This window comes from Mandrillus leucophaeus, unplaced genomic scaffold, assembly GCF_000951045.1.
Source record: "Mandrillus leucophaeus isolate KB7577 unplaced genomic scaffold, Mleu.le_1.0 Scaffold740, whole genome shotgun sequence".
In the NCBI taxonomy this organism is placed as follows: Eukaryota; Metazoa; Chordata; class Mammalia; order Primates; family Cercopithecidae; genus Mandrillus; species Mandrillus leucophaeus.
The window spans coordinates 800,916-823,368 of record NW_012108031.1 but is presented as its reverse complement, the minus strand read 5'-3'; the positions used below and the strand labels follow the sequence as shown (position 1 = coordinate 823,368).

Genomic DNA, 22,453 nt, shown 5'->3' with positions numbered 1-22,453 from the left:
AGAGTTTGGGTACTCTTGTGAGCTGGAGGACAGGCTTCCTCAGCACAGTGGACTGCTGGGGTAGGCAAGGATGGCTGGGGCACTCCATGGGTAGAGACAGTGGACCAGGTCAACTAGTCCCAAGGTTTTCAGTTTCCCTAGTGCTAGAGGTTCAGGATTTTTAATCAGGATTGCTTCAATTAACCTGATGTTTATCACCAGTAGAGGGTACAGACCAGACCCAGAATCTATTCTTTCTGCCATGTAGAGATTCACTGAAGTCAGCAGCCATACACAGAGAGGCCAGACTGCCCTAACAGCAGAAAGGTGATGCCAATATGCCCACAGCATGGTATTGGTGCACAGCCTCATCCAGTCATGCCCAGGGCAGCTTCCACTTACCCAAAAATGTTCCCAGGACTACTGCTGCCTCTTCTCATCCCAGGGACCAGATGAGAAGAGACTGGGCTTTAGAGAAGACAAGGCCTCAGGAAGGAGAGGAACCCAAGCACCAGGCTATTGCCTGATTGCAAAGCAGGTTTTCCTTCTTCTCCCAGACCTTCTCCCTCATCCTGATAAATTCCCCTGCCACCTCCTGCCCACACCTCTCCATAGGAGCTTAATCCCTGCTGAAGCAGGAGGACTTGGAGAAGCTTTCTTGGAGCATTCATCTTAAGGCAGCCACAGTATAACAGGATTTGTAGGCATGTAGATTTATATACTTGGTAAACCCTGGCAAGCTCTAATTGTGAAACCTTTTTCTTATAGCCTGAAACCTACTCGGGGCTTTATTCTTTGGTGTGTTGAGATGACACAATGAGTTGGTCCTTACGTTTCTAACATTCTTATAATATTGACCCAGTTGCATTCTTGTTCAAAGTAATATCTTAGCTTTCTTGATAGCAGAGATCCAAGACAATGAGGTTAAAAAAAAAAAAAAAAAAGTAAGACATTTAAATTACCACCAAAAAAATCATTTCATGTAATTTTAGATTATAAGAAAACCAATCTAGACTCCCCCTCAATGCAAGAAGCCCTACTCTTTTTTTTTTTTAAGATGGAGTCTCATTCTGTCACCCAGACTGGAGTGCAGTGGTGCAATCTCGGCTCACTGCAACCTCTGCCTCTTGGGTTCAAGCGATTCTCCTGCCTCAGCCTCCTGAGTAGCTGGGACTACAGGCACAAGCCAGGCATCTGCCACCACACCCTGCTAATTTTTGTATTTTTAGTAGAGACGGGGTTTCACCATGTTGGTCAGGCTGGTCTCGAACTCCTGACCTCGTGATCCACCTGCCTCGGCCTCCCAAAGTGCTGGGATTACAGGCATGAGCCACTGTACCTGGCCTGGAAGCCCTACTCTTTACATGCAATGGGGTTCAGCATGTCCCACATATACTCGAACAATTTCAGGAGTGGAGATCACAACTACTTATTCCCTTGCATCATTGACAGACATTTCTCTGTCTTACTTTCCTTGAGTCAGAATCTGATTACAAATTATCATTAGTCTTCGTTTCCCCTTCACAACTGCAAAGAGGAAGTTAGTTTACTTGTCAAATAAGTGTTATCAGTTATTATATCTCTGAATTCTTGTCTTCCCTACTGTATACATTCTCCAGTTCTCCCAAACGTTTCTGTTCTCCTAGGAAGAAGTATCAGCATCCCCTCCTCTCCAAGCCTACTCCAAAGCTAATCTCATAGTTTTTGTCCTTCCCCACACCACCCCCCAGGCTTTTCTCCCTTTTTAGGAACTTTGCTCCATCTCCTGGTTTCCCTTAGCTCCAGCCTACGAATACACCCATTCTACTCTCTATTCAACATTGCTTATCTACTTCAAAAGATAGTCTCATCTCCCAATTTCCTGTCATCATCAGATTTATGGAAAGAATCATGCATGGTCACTACCCCCAGTTTCTCCTCACTCCCTATGGTAATTTATCTGCCTTCTTTCTCCTCAGCTTTATAGAAATCTATCTTTGAAGGACAGTAATGTCTTTGAAATGACCTTGTCAGTCAGTAGGCTTCTCTACCCTCTGTAATATATAATATTGATGCTGCTCCTCCTTGACATCTTCCTTAGACTCCCAGATGCAGAGGTCTCCTGGTTATCTTCCCATTTCCCTAACTGACCTTCTCTATCATTTCCTCTTTTATTGTTTGGCCTCCATAAAAACAAAACAAAACAACCTTCCTTAAGATAGTATCCTTAGACCACTTTTCTTCTCACTGCCCTCTCTTCCTAGGCAAATTTACCTGATTTCACGGTTTTGTTTATTATTCTAACAGAGATAACCTCGAACCTCCATCTCCAGCGCAACCCTGACTTATCTCTATAGTTCCATTTCAAGCTCCTGCTGAACATCTCCACTTGAATATCCAGATGCCACTTCAAACTCATGATACCACAAACCTAATTTCCTCCCAAAGCTATTTATTCTCTGGAATTCTTCATTTTGTTGAGGACATTACCTTAACCCCAATCAGCCAAGTTCTAGATCTGTAAGTCGTTTTTAAGTTCTCCTCTTTTCTCCATAATTTCCATCTACTTTCTTTCCACAGAGTCTCTTACATCTGCCCCCTCCTGTCTATTTCCATTGTCCCTTCTTTTTTTTTTTTTTTTTTTGAGACGGAGTCACTCTGTCACCCAGGCTGGAGTGCAGTGGTGCGATCTTGACTCACTGCAACCTGTGCCTCCCGATTCAAGTGATTCTCGTGCCTCAGCCTCCTGAGTAGCTGGGACTACATGGTGCGCACCACCATGCCCAGCTAAGTTTAGTACTATTATTATTATTATTTTTTGAGATGGTGTCTCACTCTGTTGCCCAGGCTGGAGTGCAGTGGTGCAGTCTTGGCTCACTGTAACATCTGCCTCCCAGGTTCAAGCGATTCTCCTCCTCAGCCTCCTGAGTAGCCGGGATTACAGGTACTTGCTACCACACCCAGCTAATTTTTTGTATTTTTAGTAGAGATGGGATGTCACCATGTTGGCCAGCCTGGTCTCAAACTCTTGACCTCATGATCCTGGTAGAGACAAGGTTTCACCATGTTGGCCAGGCTGGTCTTGAATTCCTGACCTCCACCCACCTCAGCCTCCCAAAGTGCTGGGATTACAGGTGTGAGCCACCACGCCTGGCCGTCCCTTCTTAATTCAGGCCCTTTCGACCTCTTGCTGAACTGCCTTGATAGTACAATTGGCATGTTCATTTCCCACTTTCAGCCTACCACATCTGCTGCTACCAGATTGTGGTGGAGTTGAATCTTATGTGAAGTATTGAAGTATTCAAGTCATTGTTTATGAAGAAAATCTCATACAATCAACATTACCCTTGAAAATGCCTTATATTGTCTATAAAGTAGAATCTACAGACACTACTTCTCAGTAAGTTCAACACTGCTAATTTTTCCTCCACTTTTGGAACAGATTACTTTTCTTTTGGTTGAACACCAGATGAAGTCATCTGCTTGGTTTTAGGGGTGGTGTCGTATGAAAAATATGTATCTTTAAACACCAGAATCACATTCAACACTAGCCTATCTGAGTTCATATTAGTTACTCATGAGTGTGATTCAAATCTACTGGAGTATCTAAAAGCACAGCTCTGATCTCCATTATTTCTGTGCTAAAAAACCTTTAGTGGCTCTCCATTGCCTATTGAGAAGGCCCATTTCTTTAACATGGCACTTAAAACTGTTCACTATCTGACATCAGCCCCCCTTTCTCACCCAGCTTATGCTCCAGAATGGAATGCCTGTGATCCCCCATGCCCACTCTGCACATTCCAGTCTCCATCCATACTTTCTCTCACAGTGGCCTGGAATGCTTTCCCCTTACTTCTCATCTATGCTGGGCTCAGCCATTCTTCACAGGTCAACTCACATGCTGCCTCTTGTAAGATTCCTTCACAGAGTCTTCTCTCCAGACCCTGTCCAGACAAAATCATGTTTCCCTCCTCTGAACTGCAGTCACTCCTCATTTGTACTGTGTTTATGGCAAGTATCATTTTCTATCTAGAACTGTCATTTCTGCTCATGTTTTACAAGACTATAAACACCTTCAGGGCAGGGGCACTGCTTGAGTCTTCTTCATAGTTATGTATACACCACCATTTTCAGCTTCAAGCATGCAGTTTTCAACAGATTTCAATGAAAAGATAAATTAAATAATGTAGCTTCCCATCTCCTCCCCCATGCAGAATGTGCTCTAGTTTGGCAGTGCCCAAGAACTTGGGACCCAGTGCTCTAGAAAGAGCAGCGAACGCTTCCTAATCCCAGCAGCGCCTCCATCAGGCAATGAATGGACTCAACAAGAATGGGGATGGGTAAAACGTTATATGCAAATAGTTGCACTCTGCCCCTTCTTAAAGAGCAAAATAAACATGAGTTTTAAAAAAGACCATGGACCTTAACAATACAATGGCTTTTTCACAGAAAGCTTCAGGAAATGCCAAGTTCTGTTATTGGGGATGGAGACATTTTGTCCCCATTGTGTAGAAAGAGACTGATGAGGTTTCTTAAGCAATCTTGCAGACCTACTGTTTTGAAGCATCAGAACATTTTTCTGTGCATCTCAAATTCAGTGGAACTTTAACTTTGTGGAGAGAAAAATCCTAGTTCCCCTCTTCCCCCATCTCATCTCTCTCCCAATAGACACAGGATGTTTTACCTCTGGAACTCAAAGTTGAAGGGGAGCTCAGATCCCAGGGGTTGACTGGGTGTAACAGCCCCTTGAATCTTTTCTGAATCATACTTCACACTCCATAAATACAAATCTACCTGCGCTCAAACGAGCAGGAAGATTTTTAAGGAAGGTCTGGGGGTTGGGGAGCCTATCTGACATCTTTCAAGGGATGGGGCCTCTATCTTCATTACGAACATGCAGAGAAATGTACTCTGCCCCAGTGACAGACAGAGGGAGTTTGACAGTGAATTTACACCCGTAATGTTGACTTTAGACTGATCAGGGAAAATGACTATCCTGCACCCTTGTAAAATCTTAATGTTCCGTGAGAAGTGCACTGCGTTGTCTGATGTACAGTGTTTAGGTTTGTCTTGACCTTATTAAATCATGGAAAGCGGCTCCTATGAGGGAAGTTTTTTTTTTGTTTTTTTTTTTTTTAATTTCCTGCACGATTATTCAGGTGGCTTTTCCTGTTTCTTCTCCCCCTCCTGGACTCGGGTCCTTAATTACTATTGCAGAGAACTGGAAGGATGCCTGCTCTCCCAGCACGGTCTCCTCTCCTCGGCCTCCAGGCTCCTCGCCCCCACCCTTTTCTCCCTCTAGCCCCGCCTCCTCCGCGCACCCCGTGGCCAGCAGCTAGACAGCTGTGTTCAATCAGAAACCACTTACAACTCCAGTCGATTCAAAGGGGAAACTTCAGCGTGAAGTGCAGCTCCGCTCCGGCTCCCTCCAGCTTTCTTTCCTTCTCTGGAATCCGAGGCGCGGATCTTCCTCGCCCCACCGCCCTAGTTTTTTCGGGAGCTCGCCGGTGCCCTCTAGGGTGTCGGCTCGTGCTGGGAGGTGCCCTCAATCCTGGTAATGGGGGACGGCGAGGCACCGTAGGAGTGGCGAGGCGGCGCCCAGGGTGGCACTGCCCCGGAACGGGGCGCTGGGTGCGCGCGAGCGGGCGGGTCCCTGCGCGGGCTCCGCCGCTGCCGCAGCTGCTAGCGCGCCACGCCACCGAGCCTCCTGCAGCAATGGCTCGTCCGTGAAACGCGAGCCACGGCTGCTCCTTTTAAGAGTGCCTGCATCCTTCGTTTGCGCTTCGCAACTGTCCTGGGTGAAAATGGCTGTCTAGAGTAAAATGTGGCAGAAGGGACCAAGCAGTGGATATTGAACCTGTGAAGTCCAACTCTTAAGCTCCGAGACCTGGGGTACCGAGAGCCCAGCTCTGAAAAAGTGCATCATGAATTCTGGAGTTGCCATGAAATATGGAAACGACTCCTCGGCCGAGCTGAGTGAGGTAAGAAACAGCTGAGGTCGGGAGCTAGGATTTCTCGGGCGTTTGCTTTTCCACAGATCCCTCTCCCCTCGACCTCCCCACAGCCCGACACCCTATCCCCCTGTGCTCCCAGTCTGGAGGCAGCGCAATTGAAAATTAATAGATTTTCTGGATCTTGTTTTAACTTGTAGTGCTACTCAGGAAATGACCTGAACTGGCTTGATATTTCAGTCTGAGATGAGTGGCTTAAAAAAGAAACAACCTCTCACCAAGCCGCGAGGCGTTTTACTCACGACAGTCTGCATCCCCTGTTCCTTCCCACCCACTTCCACTAATTTATATACACCATTTTATTTCCCTGATCGGTAAAATACACGGACATTCCAGATGAGTTTAAGCCGACGGTAACTAATTTGGTGGGGGTGGTGGTACTGAGGAGGACGCATTGGGTTATTTCATCTCCCCTTTGGCTTCCACGTGCGATGCGTTTGGCTAAGTTCAGGCAAGGTGGTCTCTTCCCTAGGCTGAGATGAATGACCCGGCCCTGGGGAGGGGTCTGGAGAAGGAGCACTTCAAAGCCGCTTTAGAACTTTATTTCCTGCCCGGGTCTGGACTCCTAAGTCTTTGAGGCAAGCGCATTTACAATTCCTGGGCTCCCACTGTAACCTATCCACTTGAGTGTTTGAGACCAGCTTTGAAATTAAAGCCACATCAAACACTATGCAAATATGTGAGCGGTAAGATGCCCAAAGCCATCTTTTTTCATGACTTTAGGGATGCCTCGGGCACATCCCCCAAAGCTTTGAAAACCTGAAAAGTGGTGATGAGAAGCCGGTAGAACTGGGTGCTCAAAAGAAGAGGAAGTCTGTGTGCTCAGTGTCTACAGCTAGAGGCTTGGTGTCTGTGGGTTTCCCTCTTGATACCATCACTGAGCCATTCATGGGGGCAAAAGTAGCATAAGTAGTCCGTGTTTCTTGAGTATGGCTGAACAGAGGAAAGAGGAAGAAAAGGAAAACAGTGTAAAAGCAGCCGGAAGGCAGATAATGGTGATGTCAGATTACCAATGGTGAAGGGCAAAGTGAAGGGATGGAGCCCTTGGTGGGTGTGTGTGAGGGAACACCTGGTGATGGGAAGGGGGGATTAAATGGGGTTGGGGGAAACCTAGGAGGTCTGCCGTCGGGCTGGTGAGTGCTATTGGGCCCTGCCTGGTGCTCTTAAGTGTCCTGCTGCTGTGCTGTTCCTGCTCCGGTTCCAAATAGCATTTTGAGGTGCTGGCTGAATGAAGTAGAGCATTTCCTAATCCTACGGCTGTTGCCCCTGTGATGTAGAAGACTCAAGAAATGCTGAGAGTGAGAACTTAAAAATGGGAGGTGAGGGAGGAGGCATGAGTATTTAAGTGACTTTTGCCAATTTTATATTTAGACATAGGTCTCAAATCTGAACTAGAACCCCTGCTCCATCACTAACCCTGTTTCAGGAGAAGCCTTTGGTGATCTAAGGTCGTTGAAAACCCCAAAACTGAAGGCGTTTCTTTTGCAGAGACTCTTTGCCAGGCCCTTCACAATGTTTCTGTGCGGCAGAGTGCTGTCCAGTAACCTTTGTTTAAATGAATCATAGACTTAGGAGGAGTGAAGGAAGAGATGTGGATTGACTTTAGACCTATTGGCGCATCCTTGAGCACATTGGGTGAGCAGAGAATATGACCCTCAGGTGCCACATAAAATTATCCATTTTTTGCCTAGTTGTATCCACTCCTTAAGTAATCCCTATAAAGCTTGTAGGCAAATGAAAGAATTGAGAGTGCTTTGTGGTCCCTGCATTGGCTGGAAAAATATTTGAGCAGTTTATGACACAGTATTGTTCCTAAGGAAATAAGTTCCTTCCTCAACTATATCCTTTACCAGATGTTCTTTTCTTGTCATCGGTGTCTGCTCATTCATTTTTTGCTTTCTTTCGAGCCAGTTTTAGGTTCCATGATTTAGTTGTACCTCTTTCCAATCAATGTTAGTTATCCTGCAAGTTGAATGGTAGTTATTTTTACTTTTTGCACGTATTTTTTTTAAATTTTTTTTTTTTTTGGAGACGGAGTCTCACTCAGTCTCGGCTCACTGCAACCTCTGCCTCCCGGGTTCAAGTGATTCTCATACCTCAGTCTCCCAAGTAGCTGGGATTACAGGCATGTGCCACCACCCCAGCTATTTTTTTTATATTTTTAGTAGAGATGAGGTTTCACTATGTTGGCCAGGCTGGTCTCTAACTCCTGGCCTAAAGGGATCCGCCCACCTCGACTTGTAGGTATTTTAAGTTAGAATATGTGTAAAGATAATTTGTAAGGCAAGAGGGAGTGTGTGGTTCATACCTTGTGGACCCTAAATCTCAGTTCAATTTAACATGGGCAATAACTTTAGTGTGTACTGTTTTTCTAATATCCACAGAGCAGTATCCATAGATTCACATACAATTCGTTTGTATTTCTCACATTAAATCTTTGGTGAAGAGTTTCTTTTCCCTGTCATTTTTCTCTTAAACACCGGTTTTCGCTTAATGTCTTGTAGGGCAAGGTTGCCATTCACTTTTGATAGTTGAGTCCTTCTCTTCACCTGGAAGCAGAACTAATAAAACCTCTCAGGGCCCCTTTAGTGCCATCTCTCTGATTGCCCAGGAGCCTCAATGCTGTCTGGAGGTCACTGTGGGGTCAGATCCAGCCTGATGTTCACTGGGCATTTCAGGAGCAGGAAGAACTCTGAAAAGACCTGCCATTATCCTGGGTATCATAAACAAAATGCCTCTCATTGGTGTTGACTTGTGGGCTTACTCCTTCTGTAAGGGTCCCCTAGACACAGGAGTCATTGACTCTCTGACAGTAATGTTGACACTGATTCTCTAACATCCTGAACTAGAGAGTGAGTTTAATCAATTTCTGGTTGTAGTCTGCTGATCCTTGTTAGTGAGCGCAGCAAGCTTTGGTCAACCACTGAGGTGTTGGCCTCTGCGCCTAGTACTCCAGGAATGCTTGGATACTAGGAGGGATTTGGGTGTGAGGGCAACACAATTAGGAGACCTAGGGAGGGGTGTTGGGCCTGAGGTGTTTTGCATGTGTGAGTACTTCAAGATGGAAAACAGGAAATTCATGAGTGTGTTCCTTTTGTGTCTTTCATTTGAACAATAGTCATTTAAGATCCTGAGTTGATTACAGCGGATAGTAAAATTGCCTCCATGAACATTCAAACATATTTTTATGTATTTATTGAACATAAATGACTTATGTCAAGTCTGAACTTTTTTTGAAAGCAAAGGAATTCACAGCAGTAACAACACAAATACAAAAGGAAAATGTAGACGGATAAACTAGTGATTTGTTCTTTTTTCTTGGCTATAGCTGTTCCTGTCATAAATATTTGAAGGATTTTTTTTTTAATTGAGATTAAGGAAGGACTTCAACATCAGGCAAATCAAAAGCACTGCAAAAATTAACTGTTTGACATTCAGCCTCCCTCCCCCATGGTCAAGAAGCTGAAGGGCCACACTTTAAGCAGCATTAAATTCTCCCAAAATCTGTCAAGGGACAGCTCTTGCATATTCTTCTTTGTGGTCATGAGTTTTAGGTCAGCAGTTAGCTCTATTGGTCTTGGTAAAATTTGTGGGGCTAGTATGTAGTTTACTCTTGTTAAATAATCCCAGGTACCTGGAAGGAAGATATCTTAAGGTTTAGCAATATTAGGGTAAAACTTGACTTTACTCATTCTTGCAGAGTAGTTATCTGCTTGATCTGGTTGTCTGGTAGACAGTTGCCTATTTGTGTACAAAAATAAAAATTTATTTTTTAAAAATTTGTCCCTTGGCAATCATAATCTCTGGAGATGAAAAAATAGTCTTACTCAAAGAATTTGTACAAAGCAATCAACTTAAACTCTTTGCCTTTTAAACATTATTTAAACAATGGACTGACAAAATTCTGCATCACCATTTACTTGAAAACATTGGATGCCCCTGGAAATCGTATTTCCCTTACTTTCTTCTTAGATCCTCATTCACAGCATTTTGTGTCACATCATTCCACTTCTGAATTAGGCGGTAGAGGCAACTCTCCATGCTTTCACCATTTGCGTGTTGAGTAACTCCTGAAATGCCACCTCTTCATTGATGCTCTAATTAGAAGTAGAATTATATAGAAGAAAGTTGTTCTCTACCTAGATTATCTTGTGTAACCATCTCCAAGTGGCCATCTCACAGCTGTGCTATCCTTCCTCATCAAATTAATTATAAAATATCAGCATTGGACGGGGCCTGAAAGATCACCTAGTATTCACACACCCCTTTTTGCCTCTTTATACTCCTCTGTCTTTAGAAAATCACACTTCATTGTAATGAGCTGTTGAATATCTGTCTTAGCCATAGCCCTATAAGCATAAGAAGAGCAGGGTCAAGACCTGGTGCAGAATCCAACAAACTGCTCCAAAATTTAGAGGCTGAAAATAACCATCTTATTTACTCATGGATTTGCAGTTTGGACAGAATTCGGGGGGAAGACTTGTGTCAGTGACTAGAGCAAAAGGATTTACTTCCAAGATGGCTTAATCATATGAATGACAAACTAATGTTGCCTGTGAACTGGGAGATCAGCTCAGTTTTCTTCAACATGGGCATCCCTATGTGGCTTGGGCTTCCTCTCAGCATGGCAGCTGGGTTCCAAGAAAGAGGAGGTAAAGCTGCCTGTTCTCTTAAAATATGGAACTGAAATGAGCACAGGATCATTTCTGTGTGTTCTGTTGGTTAAAACAGCTGTTCTCCCAACCAGATTAAGGTTAAAGAAGTAAGTGGAAAACACCTCTCCAACAGGGGTGTCACAAAGAATTTGCAACCAATTTTAACCCACCCCAGAAGCCACAAAATGACAGAGCCTTGTCTAAAACCCTGATTTCTTTCCTTTTTTCTTCTTTCTTTCTTTCTTTTTTTTTTTTTTTGAGATGGAGCCTCGCTCTATTGCCCAGGCTGGAGTGCAGTGGCTCTATCTTGGCTCACTGCAACCTCTGCCTCCCGCGTTCAAGCAGTTCTCCTGCCTCAGCCTCCTGAGTAGCTGGGATTACAGGCACGTGCCACCACTCCTGGCTAATTTTTGTATTTTTAGTAGAGACAGTTTCACCATGTTGGTCAGGTTGGTCTCGAACCCTTGACTTTGTGATCCACCTGCCTCAGCCTCCCAAAGTGCTGGGATTACAGGCGTGAGCCACCGCACCCGACCTTAAAACTGTGATTGCTTAATTCCCAATGTCTGGCAATGGTTTTTAGTTTTTGGTTTTGTTTTGCTTTATAGCTATTCATTTTGTGGTTTGTAATAACTCTGAATCACATTTTCTAAGCACTTCCCAGATATTGACATGCTTGTCAAAAACTCTGAGGTACCTTCTGTTATGCCCATGTTACAGGTTAGAAATTACGGCATAAGAAGGGGGAAAAGCATATCGAAACTACACAGACTGTAAAAGGTGGAGTCAAGATTTGTGCCCAGGTAGTCTTTCTCCAGAGCTCCACCATGTGCACATTAATTCCTTTCATTAGCTTCTGTTACTGCCCTCAGTTTTTGATCACCTGTTCCAAGGAGGGAGTATTCTATTTAATAAGCCTGTTTAACCTGATTTGTATTGTAATCCCTATGCAATACCCAGATAAGTGTTTTTGATAAAAATGAAATGGATATGATTAGAGTAAAGGGATATAGTCACTGCCATTGCCTTCCAAGTGGTGGAGGAATTCAAAGCATTGACTTTCCAGAGCCCTAAAAGCAGATTCGTTGATAAGGAATAGTTGTGATCTGCATTCAGTGGGGATTGGGAGGGAGGTTTCTATTTCTTTTCACTGCAAGGAAGGTGGAATATTACAACCTGAGACCCACTACCTGTGTATTCAGAGGCATCTCAGAGATTGATGTTACAATATTTGAGGTGCCAGAAAGAGAAGAATAAAGCTTTAAATATCTTAAGAATTAGGGCTTTCCCACCCCTGCAGGCAGGGCTTTAGGTTCCTTCTATAGTTGGCCAAATCACTGTGGGGCTGCAGAGTGCCGAGTCTTGGGGAGAAAGCCAAGGGGACCCAGTGAAGTTAGTGGCCATGGCTGCATGGCAAGGCAGCGGCTGACAGCTAGGTCTTGAAGAAGCACATGCTGAACATGACATTGAGGTCCTGGGTCAAATGCAGTGGATAAGGTGAAGTAGATCAAGCCACAGAGATGTGGCTGGAACCAGGTGGAAGACAAACAAGAAAAAGGAGGACATGTGCTATGAACAGAGAAGTTACTCAAAGACCAGGTAGGTGATCAGAACTGGGATGGCCACAGACCTGGAAGCAGGGAGAGAACCTTGTTTCTGAGGAAGTGCTTTGACCAATTGGGAAGCTTTTAAGTCCCAAGACTTCTTACCTTAGGGAAGCACCTTAGGGGTAGTTGCTCCCAATTGGAGATGCCAGAACCCTGAGTGAGTGGGCACACCTATCTAGAGTAGGGAATGTCATGGTGTTAGGAAATAAAGTCAAGTGTGCAGTTATAATAGCTGCCTAGCTGATTTACCCAACGCAAGTCATGAGGAAGGCTTTCTCCCAGGTGGGGCTGCAGTTGGAAGATCAAACCTGCATCTACAGCAAAATTAAGAAGCTGTTGATGGACTGGGTGTGGTGGCTCATGCCTGTAATCCCAGCACTTTGGGAGGCTGAGGCAGGTGGATCACGAGGTCAGGAGTTCAAGACCAGCCTGGCCAAGGTAGTGAAACTCTATCTCTACTAAAAATACAAAAGTTAGCTGGGCATGGTGGCAGGCACCTATAATCCCAGCTACGCGGGAGGCTGAGCAGAGAACCGCTTGAACCTGGGAGGCGGAGGTTGCAGTGAGCCGAGATCGTACCACTGCACTCCAGCCTGGGCGACAGAGCGAGACTCTGTCTCAAAAAAAACAAAAAACAAAAAAAACAAAAAAACTTGTTGATGAGGATTTCAAAGTTAGTTTTTGACTTACAGAATCAAATTACAGAAAACAAAAATTATATTTTAAGCCATCTCTATATTCTGAGAGAGGGGTTTGTGTTGGCAATGTTATAAAATCAGACAAGCCAAAGAAGACAAGAATTGATAGATATTAGTTAGGACTTGGATTATTTACATTGGTGAGGGGATGTCATAGCAGAGATAAATTGTATGTAATTATTTTTTTGAACCCTCTTGCCTCCCCAATATATCTACCCGGATTTCCAACAGTGGTATCTTTCACTCTTGGGGGTGAAAAAAAGAAAAAAGCAAGTACTGTGGATTACACAGATAAACAGAAGTTCAATTTATAGAGTAAATATTTACTGGAACTACAGAGATACCCTGTCTTTCTCATGAATGTCCTTTTTCTCTTGTTGACTAGAGACAGCCAAAATCAGTAACGAGAAGAAAGAGGAAACCTTTTCAAAGGTTTTCATTGCCACAGGAGTGAATAAGGTTGTAAAGCACTTTACATGTGTGGATCTTTCAAGATACTTCTTAAATTCGGCAAAGACCTTAAACCTTGAGAAAGTCTTTTAGTGAAAAAAATCCATAATTAGCAGCTATTAATTCCAATTGCCATACAAAAAACCATATGTTGTGTTTGTTAACTTCGTAAATAAACAATTAAAAAAGCCTATTGAATTGGGAAATTTGTGTGGTGAAGGCTACTTGATGTTTTGGTTGGCGGAATATTTTGAGCAGATCCCTTGTCATGAGATTTGATCAGTACCTGGAATGTGCATAGGACATATGGGGCCAGAGTTGGAAATGCATCTTAAACCAAAGTCTGTAGTGTGTGATTATTTGAGAACAGAAAGTTTCATGAAACCTCAGTGTGTGTGCGCATGTCAGTTAACTTCACCTGGGATTGTGAGAAATACTGAAGCAGTTGTCAAAGGAAGAATGCCAACTAGGGAAAAGATTGCCTTGCAATTAGAAAAGGAATGGAGGCCTCTGATTGGTTGCTTGGTGAGAGTGGGAGTAATTCCTTGCTCCTGTTTTCCTATGGGTTGTGTGAACTTGTCCATAGAACACACAGCACTCTTAGACTCTCCTTGCTCTTCTCCTAGCAGCCCCCAGTGTCTCCAGCTTAGTTGTTCCTTCCCTTATCTGTGTTCAGAATACTTACAAGTTGGCCTCCTTGGGGAGACCATGAGATCTTTGAAGGCAGAGACAGAATAAAGTTGATCACTATATTGCCAGCATCTAGTCAATATGTGGTAGATAGGACATCAACAGACTTTGAAGTTGCTATTTGGACCAAATCCCAGTTGCCATTTTACTGTGACAGATGTATTGGATTAACTCCTTTTCTATTTTGGTTAAAGTACCCATTCAATGGAATTTAGTTTGGTCATTTTGACTATAATTTATTGGCTTGTAACCGTTCACATATTCAGTCAACAAATATTGTGTGCCTTCTACATGTCAGATGCTATTGTAAGACTGGGGATACAGCAACAAACAAAACTGATGTAGTCCCTGTTCTATGCATCCTACACAGATATTACACACATGTTCAGTGGTGATATGTGCTGTAAAGAAAACACTCTTGGGGAATGAAGAGGGGAAGGATGCTGTTCGAGTGATCAGGGAAGACTTCACTGTGGGAGTCTGTGAAATGAGGGACACAGCCATGTGAAGATGGGGGACAATCATTTCAGGCAGAAAGGAAGAGTGAGGGCCAAGGTGCAGAGCCCAGGGCACTCTTGCTGTGTTTCAGGAGTAGCAAGGCAGCAATGACTGGGAGCGGAGTGAGCAAGGGAAGAGGGGAAGGAGATGAGGTCTAAGAAAACAGTTCTGGCCAGATCATCTAGGGCTTCATAAGCCCTGGAAGAGTATCTGGATCTCCCTGGAGAGTATTGAACACCTGTCTCTTATACACATCTAGATTTTCAGAAGAGGGCAGAGTGATCCATCGTCAGTGTCTCTCCTTTGGCTTCCCGCCTTTGAAGCCTGTGTATATTCCCAAACTTTCAAATTGTGTCATTTTCTGTAATCAGAAGTAATTATTATGTGCCATAAAAATACACTGTAATTATTTTTTTGACATCTTCAGAGTATGTGAATTCATTTTCCCCTAAAAAGGAATGGTTTTAAAAATGGAGTGGCATGGACACTGGCCAAGAATGATTTGAAAATTGCCTTCCCTTGATTGATGGTTCAGCATTGATGGATGCTGATGATGTAGAATATAGGTGGGTTTTGAATTAGGAAAACTGAAAACTACCTTCCGCTGTCACTTGGACCCATTTCCTTCAACTATTTAGAATCAGACTTTATTTTTGTGAACTTTAATATCAATTTATTGATTTATAACAAATATAGCTACAAGGAGACTGGAATGCTGACACTTACTTCCTATTGAAAAACTACTTGGCAGTCAGATTATGACCAGAAGATTGCCTGGCAAACATGGAATCAGACAAAGGAAGTGCTTCTATTGGGTGGTGCTATTAAGCATATATTTGACTTAAGCGATACCTTGTCCTAACCATTTGCATGACTGATAAAGAAACTGATGCCTGAAGAAAGCTTGCTAGTGGCAAAGGGGGAAATGTAGTACTGAGATTTTATTTTTCTAATTCCCAGGGATTTTTTTTTTTTTCTCTTCTACCTCAGTTTTTTCTGTTTCTGTATCACAGGATATTTACATTAAGGTATGTGTTTCGGAATACTCTGTAATTATTTTAAAAGGAGAAAGTTTAATTCTTCAGTAAATCATATCTACATATGACATTATTATAGATCACACTATCAAAATACAGTTGACCCTTAAACCTTGCTGGCATAGCAACGCCAACCTGCCCCCACTCCCCGCCCCCCACAGAAGAATTCTGTTTCGCAGACTGGAGTGCAGTAGTGCAGTCTGCAGCCTCTATCTGCTGGGCTCAAGTGATCCCCCCACCTCAGCCTCCCGAGTAGCTGGGACTTAAAGGCACATGCCAAGAGATCCGGCTAATTTTTGTATCTTCTGTAGAGATGGGATTTCGCCGTGTCACCCAGGCTGTGCGTAACTTTAGACTCCTCAAAAACATAACTGCTGATAGCCTACTGTTGACCAGAAGCCTTACTGATAACATAAGTCAATTTTAACACATTTAATATGATATATGTATTATATACTGTAGTCCTAAAGTAAGCTGAAGGAAAGAAAATGTTATTAAGAAAATCATAAGGAAGAGAAAAGATATTGATTATTCATGCAGTGGATCATCATAAAGGTCTTTATCCTCATCGTCTTCATATAGAGTAGGCTGAGGAGGAGGAAGAGGGAGGTTTGGTCTTGCTGTCCCAGGTGGCAGAAGCTAAGTTTATACATGTAAGTGGATCAAACATTTGCAGTTCAAACCAGTGTTGTTCAATAATCAACTGTAATTAGAAGAATTTATTTTTAACTGTGGTTTTGGGGTGTGTGGTAATTGTCTGCTCTCAACAAGGCTTTTATTGACAAGGATTGTTGGAGCCTAGCAGGTACAATACGCCATTCTTTTTTGTGGGGGGATAATGAGATGAGCTTACTCTTTGGCTAGTTTGCTAGCCGCTGTGTGTTGACAGGGCATGACTGGTCAAGCCTATCCTTTCTTTAAAATTTCTTAGCATCCTTGATAACACTTGTTCTTTTCCATTTCTTTTTAAAAAAATTTTCTATTTTTGATTGGAGCTGTCCTAATGGCTGTGAAGTGATATCTCATTGTGGTTTTGATTTGCATTTCCCTAATGGTTAGTGATGCTGAACATGTCTTCACATGTTTGTTGGTCATTTATGCATTTTCTTTGGAAAAAAATATCTGTTCAAGTCCTTTGCCTATTTTTAAATCTGGTTTATTTTTTGTTGATGTTGAGTTACAGGGTTTCTTTGCATATTCTGGATTATCAATCCCTTAGTCGTCTTCTCCTTTGTCCATTTTTTATTTTCTCTGTATTGGGGCTTTTGCATAGTACTCACGCCTTGGTATTTCCAGGAGTGAAAGTGAGTATAAAATATGGCCCAAGAGTGAACAGTCTCTCCACAGAAAATGGCTCTGCCAAAGCCCAGGAAGGCTTCTCCAGAGTGCCCAAGAATAAGCAGCATTCTGATGCTTTGTGGGGCCGGGGTACTTTTCACAGGCTGACACCCAGCAACTCTACTTGTGGCCTGACTAGCAATGTCAGGCAGGCACAGAGTTAAGAATTATGTCTGTGACATTTGAAGAGTTACAGTTTTCCACCAACATGTGATTTCACAGTCTTCAAAGAGGAGTTTTAAGAGAGGACTTTAGAAAGAGGGGCTTGTGGAAAGTAGCCAGGAAGTCAGGCTGGTCTGTTAGATTAGGTAACTCAGTTACTTTATTTCTTGGTTATGTGACTCTAATCGTGGTTAAACCAAAATCTAATTTATTTTCATGCTTGATTGGGAGCACTTTTGATGAAGTCTTTGAATAAGAGTACACGCCATACAGGACTGCTGTGGGAATGCAGTCGTTCAGAGGTTGTTGTGCCTGGGCTGATTATTAACAGGTTGTTAAGATTGAGGAGAGGGAAAAATGAGCGCATTGGACTCCAGGACAGGAAGAGTTTTTACTTCCAGCTTAGAACAGGTAGATTTAAAATCAAATTTGGTATCCTCTCTCTGTCTCTGTCTCTCTGTTGGCATAATCTGATGGAACCTGGGAGCAGAAGTCAGTATGCCTTTTGGTATTGATAGAGCGACTTCCAAAACTGTTTCTCATTTTTGGCATCTGAACTGCTTATGAAAATGCTGTCTGGACACACATGTAATTACTGCTGAAGAAAGTGTCTGATGCTGATAAAGATGCCTTCAAACCCTTTAATTCCCTGAGTGCCAAAGATGGAGCATCTTCTTTATTTGGCATTAAAACATCCCCAGCTAGCAGTGATGACATATTGAGGTCAGGATAATATGTTGTATGACTAGGAAAGGCCTCTGGTTTTTGGCACCTTCTCTGCTAACTTTGCTGGGTGAAGTCACTTCAGTTTCTTTGTCTGTAAAACTGTGTGTTTGTAAAGTTGTAGACTCTGAAATCATAGCCCTGCCACTTCCTAGCTAGGGGATGCAGGGAAGGTTGCTTTTCTGGGCTGCACATTCCCTGTATAAAGTAGTGATAATAAAAGTATTTCCCCTAGATAAATGTTGTGAAGGTCAGTGATATAACCCATATAGTGATTATCACGTGCCTAGTAAATACATAGTAATGGCCAGTTCTTGCTGTTCAATTATTATTTTATTTTGCTACTATAGTGCCTACTTGCTGAAGATGCCAAGTAGAGAAGCACCTTATAAGCAGAAGCATTAGTAGCTGTATTTGTGAGCACTCAAATCATTTAAGAGAAATTCTTAAGTGTAGAGCAATATGTCATGAAAACAACACGCAGGAATGCTGAGAGTCTCACTGCCTGCTGTTGTTTTTTCTTTCTCGACCTTAATGCCAAAAGCTCATTGCCTGGGAAAATGTTTATCCAAATATTGTCAAGTCTTAGAATACTGGGTATTTTCTTTTTTGGATTCACAGAGCCAGAATGTTAATGAGCTAACAAGTAGCAATACTAATTCCTTTTAAATTTTTATCACTTTTATCCTAATTTTGTCCCAGCTTTATTGTCTTCAATGCCTCTTGTGCCCAATAACCTTTGGATGACCATCATAATTGAGGTCATGGGAGAGGGGCGGCATTGCGGTCACTACCTGTGTCCAGAATAAGGATGTACTGCAGAGAAACAGACCATGTTCGTGTGGTGCATGACCATTCTTTCCTGGAGATAAGGTTTTATCAGTGATGCACACTTTGTGAATTACTGTAAAGATTTTATCAGTGATGCACAGTTTGTAAATTACTGTATGAGTTGCAAACAGTTAACCGGAGGAAGGTTACAGAAGCACTGGTGAGAGCATTGCTTTGAAGCAGCAGTGATGGCTGGAGGTTCGAGACGATTTGGAATGTCCCCCATAGCAACAGAGGCCACCTATTTCATTTATAGCTAACTTTTTTATTTGCAAGAAGTTTTTTAAAGCCTCTGGTACTTTATTGAGGTTTTAGCTATGGTCAAAAGGAGGAAGTGATAGAATATTCCTGCTAGTGTCTTGAAGTTGTTAAGCAGTTTGGTCATTTACTGACCAGCATATACCATGAGGGCAATGGGAAGGGAACTGAAGAAGCCCTAAACCTAAGCCCTAGGCTCTTCCACCTCCCACTTGGCTGTGGAGCTTTGGACCCCTTGGACTTCCATGGCTGGCTCATCTCCACAGACTCTCTTACGGTGATGGTTTCCATTCCCATGGCTTTGACTGCCACCTCTAAGCCATTGCGTCCAACCTAGGTTGGTCTGAATATCCGACAGGTAAAAGGAGAAGCACAGGTCTTGTGCAATACAAAATCTTCTTGTAGTCAGTATTCCTCCTCCTCCCTCCTGACCTCTCAAGACAAAGTTCGTACTGCCCCTTCTTCCTGTGATGACGTTTCTCCACCTGGTGACACCAACTCGTCTTCTAGATTCAACATGTCACCTTCTCTGGAAGGCTTTTCTCAACTCCTGGTGAGTGCCAAGTACCCCATTAAGTCTGGCAACACTCCTCACACCTCTGACTTACGGTTTGGAATTCTATAATACGATGTGTTCACCTAGGTCTCTGTCTCAGCACCTTAGCTGGTGAGAGTGGCCGGTGACTGGAGAAATGCCTTCTTCTCAGAGCACACACTACATTCTTGCAGTGTGCTTGACAGAATACATGATAATAAAGAATATTGAAAATAAGTAAAATAATACTAGGAGATAGATAGAAAAGGTACACATAGGGCAACTACTTTTATGTCAACCAGTGGTGTAAGCCCCTGGAACTCACCACCCCCAGGTTCCCTTTCCATGAAAAAGGATCTGGGCTACAGCTCCCCTCTATTTGCTTCTGAAGGCAAACACTGAGCCCCAGGGGCCCACCCAGTACAACTGGGGTTGGAGAGCTTTGCTTCCAGCCAGATCACATGGGAGTATCTAAACTTGGCTCTGGGTGTCCTCTCTCAGGAAGAGAAGAGATCAGTGTGGAGGCTGAATGGAAGCAAGTTCTAGTCCTGGGATGGTGGGAGTAGCTCCAGGAGCTGGAATTGTTGCAGATTGTGTTAAGAAATGATAAATGTGAAGAACGGCAATACCATATTGTTTTGTTGAAATTCTTCTAGTGAAGTAATATGGTACCGAATTACTTCAATTTCATTTTGCAAGTATTCCCTTTCTTTATACATTTCAAAAGCTACATCTATACTTTTTAAAACATGTTGCCTTTAATGCAACAAAAGTGTTTAGTGATGCACAATAATAGTTCTGATATTAAAAGCATCCTGTTACAAATTAGTATTGTTAAATGTGTATTGTCCATTGATAGTCTGATTATTCTAAAAATTCATAAGAGCTTGTGAGACTGGTAACCTAATGCTTCTGGACTTATTAAGGTTCCTTCCAAATTAAAAATGAATATGTAGTATTTAAAGATGAAGGCATGGAGGATAATTTTATATATAATTGTGCTCTATATGCAAAAAGACATCCTTTCTTACAAAGGTAGGAAGTCCATGCAGTTAAGCTCCGGTATTCATTTGCAAGAGACAAATATGTTAATTGCTTTTCTGGGGTGAATGATTCTTAATCCAGTAGGAATGAAAGAGTTCTAAATTCATTTCACTAATTTGGTTTTTTTTTTAATGTCGGTGTTCATAGATTACTATATAGAGTTAATAAGGTATTCCAATGAGGCCTGGGTTACTGGGTGAATTTCATTCACAATATGACACTGTAATATTCCTCAGTGGTAGAATTAAGTTTTCATCAAAGCAATCAGCCTGCAATGCTTTGGGTGACTCTGAGCATTGAACATTGGTGCTTATGTGGGTTGGGTGGGAAATTGGAGCATACCATGTCAGGAAATGATGAGGCTGATGTAGTATCTTATAGGTGCTACTTAACACAGCAATTGGAATTGGGAAGTTACTGAGATCAGTTGTGTGGAGAGTTCTGAGGTTTATGACTCAAAAAAGAAGTTAACCTTTTCATTGCACATCTGACTATCAAAAACCCCAGCTAAAGACTCATAGGCTTTTCCCTTTATATTCTTGCCTTTAATACACCAACAACTTAGAAAAATTTTGAAATTGGTTTTTAAAAATACTCTAACATGTTAATAATTGGAAAAGGCCAGCTCACAAAAAGAGGCGTTTGATTTGTAAATTTCTGGACAGCTCAAACCAGACTTATGGTGGTGAGAATGAAGGCAGCTATTAAAGGTTTCAAGAAGAGCATTCAGCTGTGTTAAACCCTTTGAAAGCATTTGTTTGGTCATTTCCCTGCTCAGAACTCTTCATTTCGAGGTACCCAGCGCCATATACCCTGTTGACCACTCCACCTATATCTCTGGCCACGTCTTACATTCTATCCTCCAGCCAACAGCACTCATTTCAGCACCTTCAAGGTGCCTGGTTGTCTCTGGACGTCACAACTTCACATTTGCTATTCCTCCGCTGGTACACTATCCATATCCTTAAACTTTACTTGTCTACCTCCTGCTCATCATATAGGACATAGTTTAAATGTTAGTTTCCTTGGAAAACTGTTTCTGATGTTGCCACCCTGGTCTAGGTTCCATCTCCTCTCCTGTGTTCCCCATCGCATTGGGTAGTTCCTCATTGTAGCAGTTAGTACACTATAAAGGCCTGCAGACTTGCTATTTTCTACCACAATGGCTGTTATTCACCATTGATCCTTGTACCTGCATAGTGCCTAATAGTGCCTGACCCTTAACATTCACTTTCTAGTGAATAGCCTTCATTTAAAGCATGCCATGGTCCCATGAGACAGATCCTGTCGTTAGGGGCATTTGATGTGAGAGAATAGAAGCTCAGACAGGTTAAGGATCTTGTGCAAGATCACAGGTCTGGTAGGTGGCAGGGCTGGGTTTCAATTAGGGTCTGATTCTGAAATCCCTGCTGTTTGCATAATGCTACTGCTTTCTCAGACCATGTAGTCATGGCTGTTGGAGCTGGCATCTATAAGACCTGGGAGTTGGAGGATAGCTTGGTAGGTTGCAGGGAAGGAAGGGCATTGGGAATAATGCCCAGGTTTCTGAGCGGATTCTGCTGATAGGCGAGATTGGAGATCTCATAGTAAAATCCAGTTTGCGAGGAATGATGAGTCTAGATTTGGGCACTCTGAGTTTGAGATGCCTGCTGGTCATCTAAGGGGAAATGTGCAGTAGACTGTTGGATAATAAGGCTCAGAGACAGGTCAGGATTTGAGCACCTTTGGTCCTCATGGCTGTTCACTCAATGCAGATGGCTGATGGCTGATGTATAGTTCATTCCAGTCTCTCCACAGTAGATGCCAATATCGCATATACCACATAAACAAAGAGTGGTATGAAGTAACCATTTGGTATTGTTTGTACTCAAATGCAGATGAAAGGACCACAATCTATCTTCTAGCATTTTATGTGTATATAATACACATGTGTATGGTTCAGAATCTGCCATTGTAAC

The 22,453-nt window shown here is 42.8% G+C and overlaps 1 protein-coding gene across 2 annotated transcripts in view; it reads left to right on the top strand.

The window, feature by feature from the left end:
• Positions 1–22,453, top strand: part of MCC (mutated in colorectal cancers) — a 495,753-nt gene that overhangs the window by 217,906 nt on the left and 255,394 nt on the right. Inside the window, exon 1 of one of the 2 annotated variants that reach the window (XM_011966090.1) lies at positions 5,320–5,939. The exons of the other annotated variant lie outside the window; for it this stretch is intronic. Within the exon in view, the coding sequence (XP_011821480.1) occupies positions 5,883–5,939 (57 nt within the window). The 5' untranslated portion in view covers positions 5,320–5,882. Of the gene's footprint in view, positions 1–5,319; positions 5,940–22,453 lie in introns of those variants that run through there. 2 annotated transcript variants of the gene reach the window in all.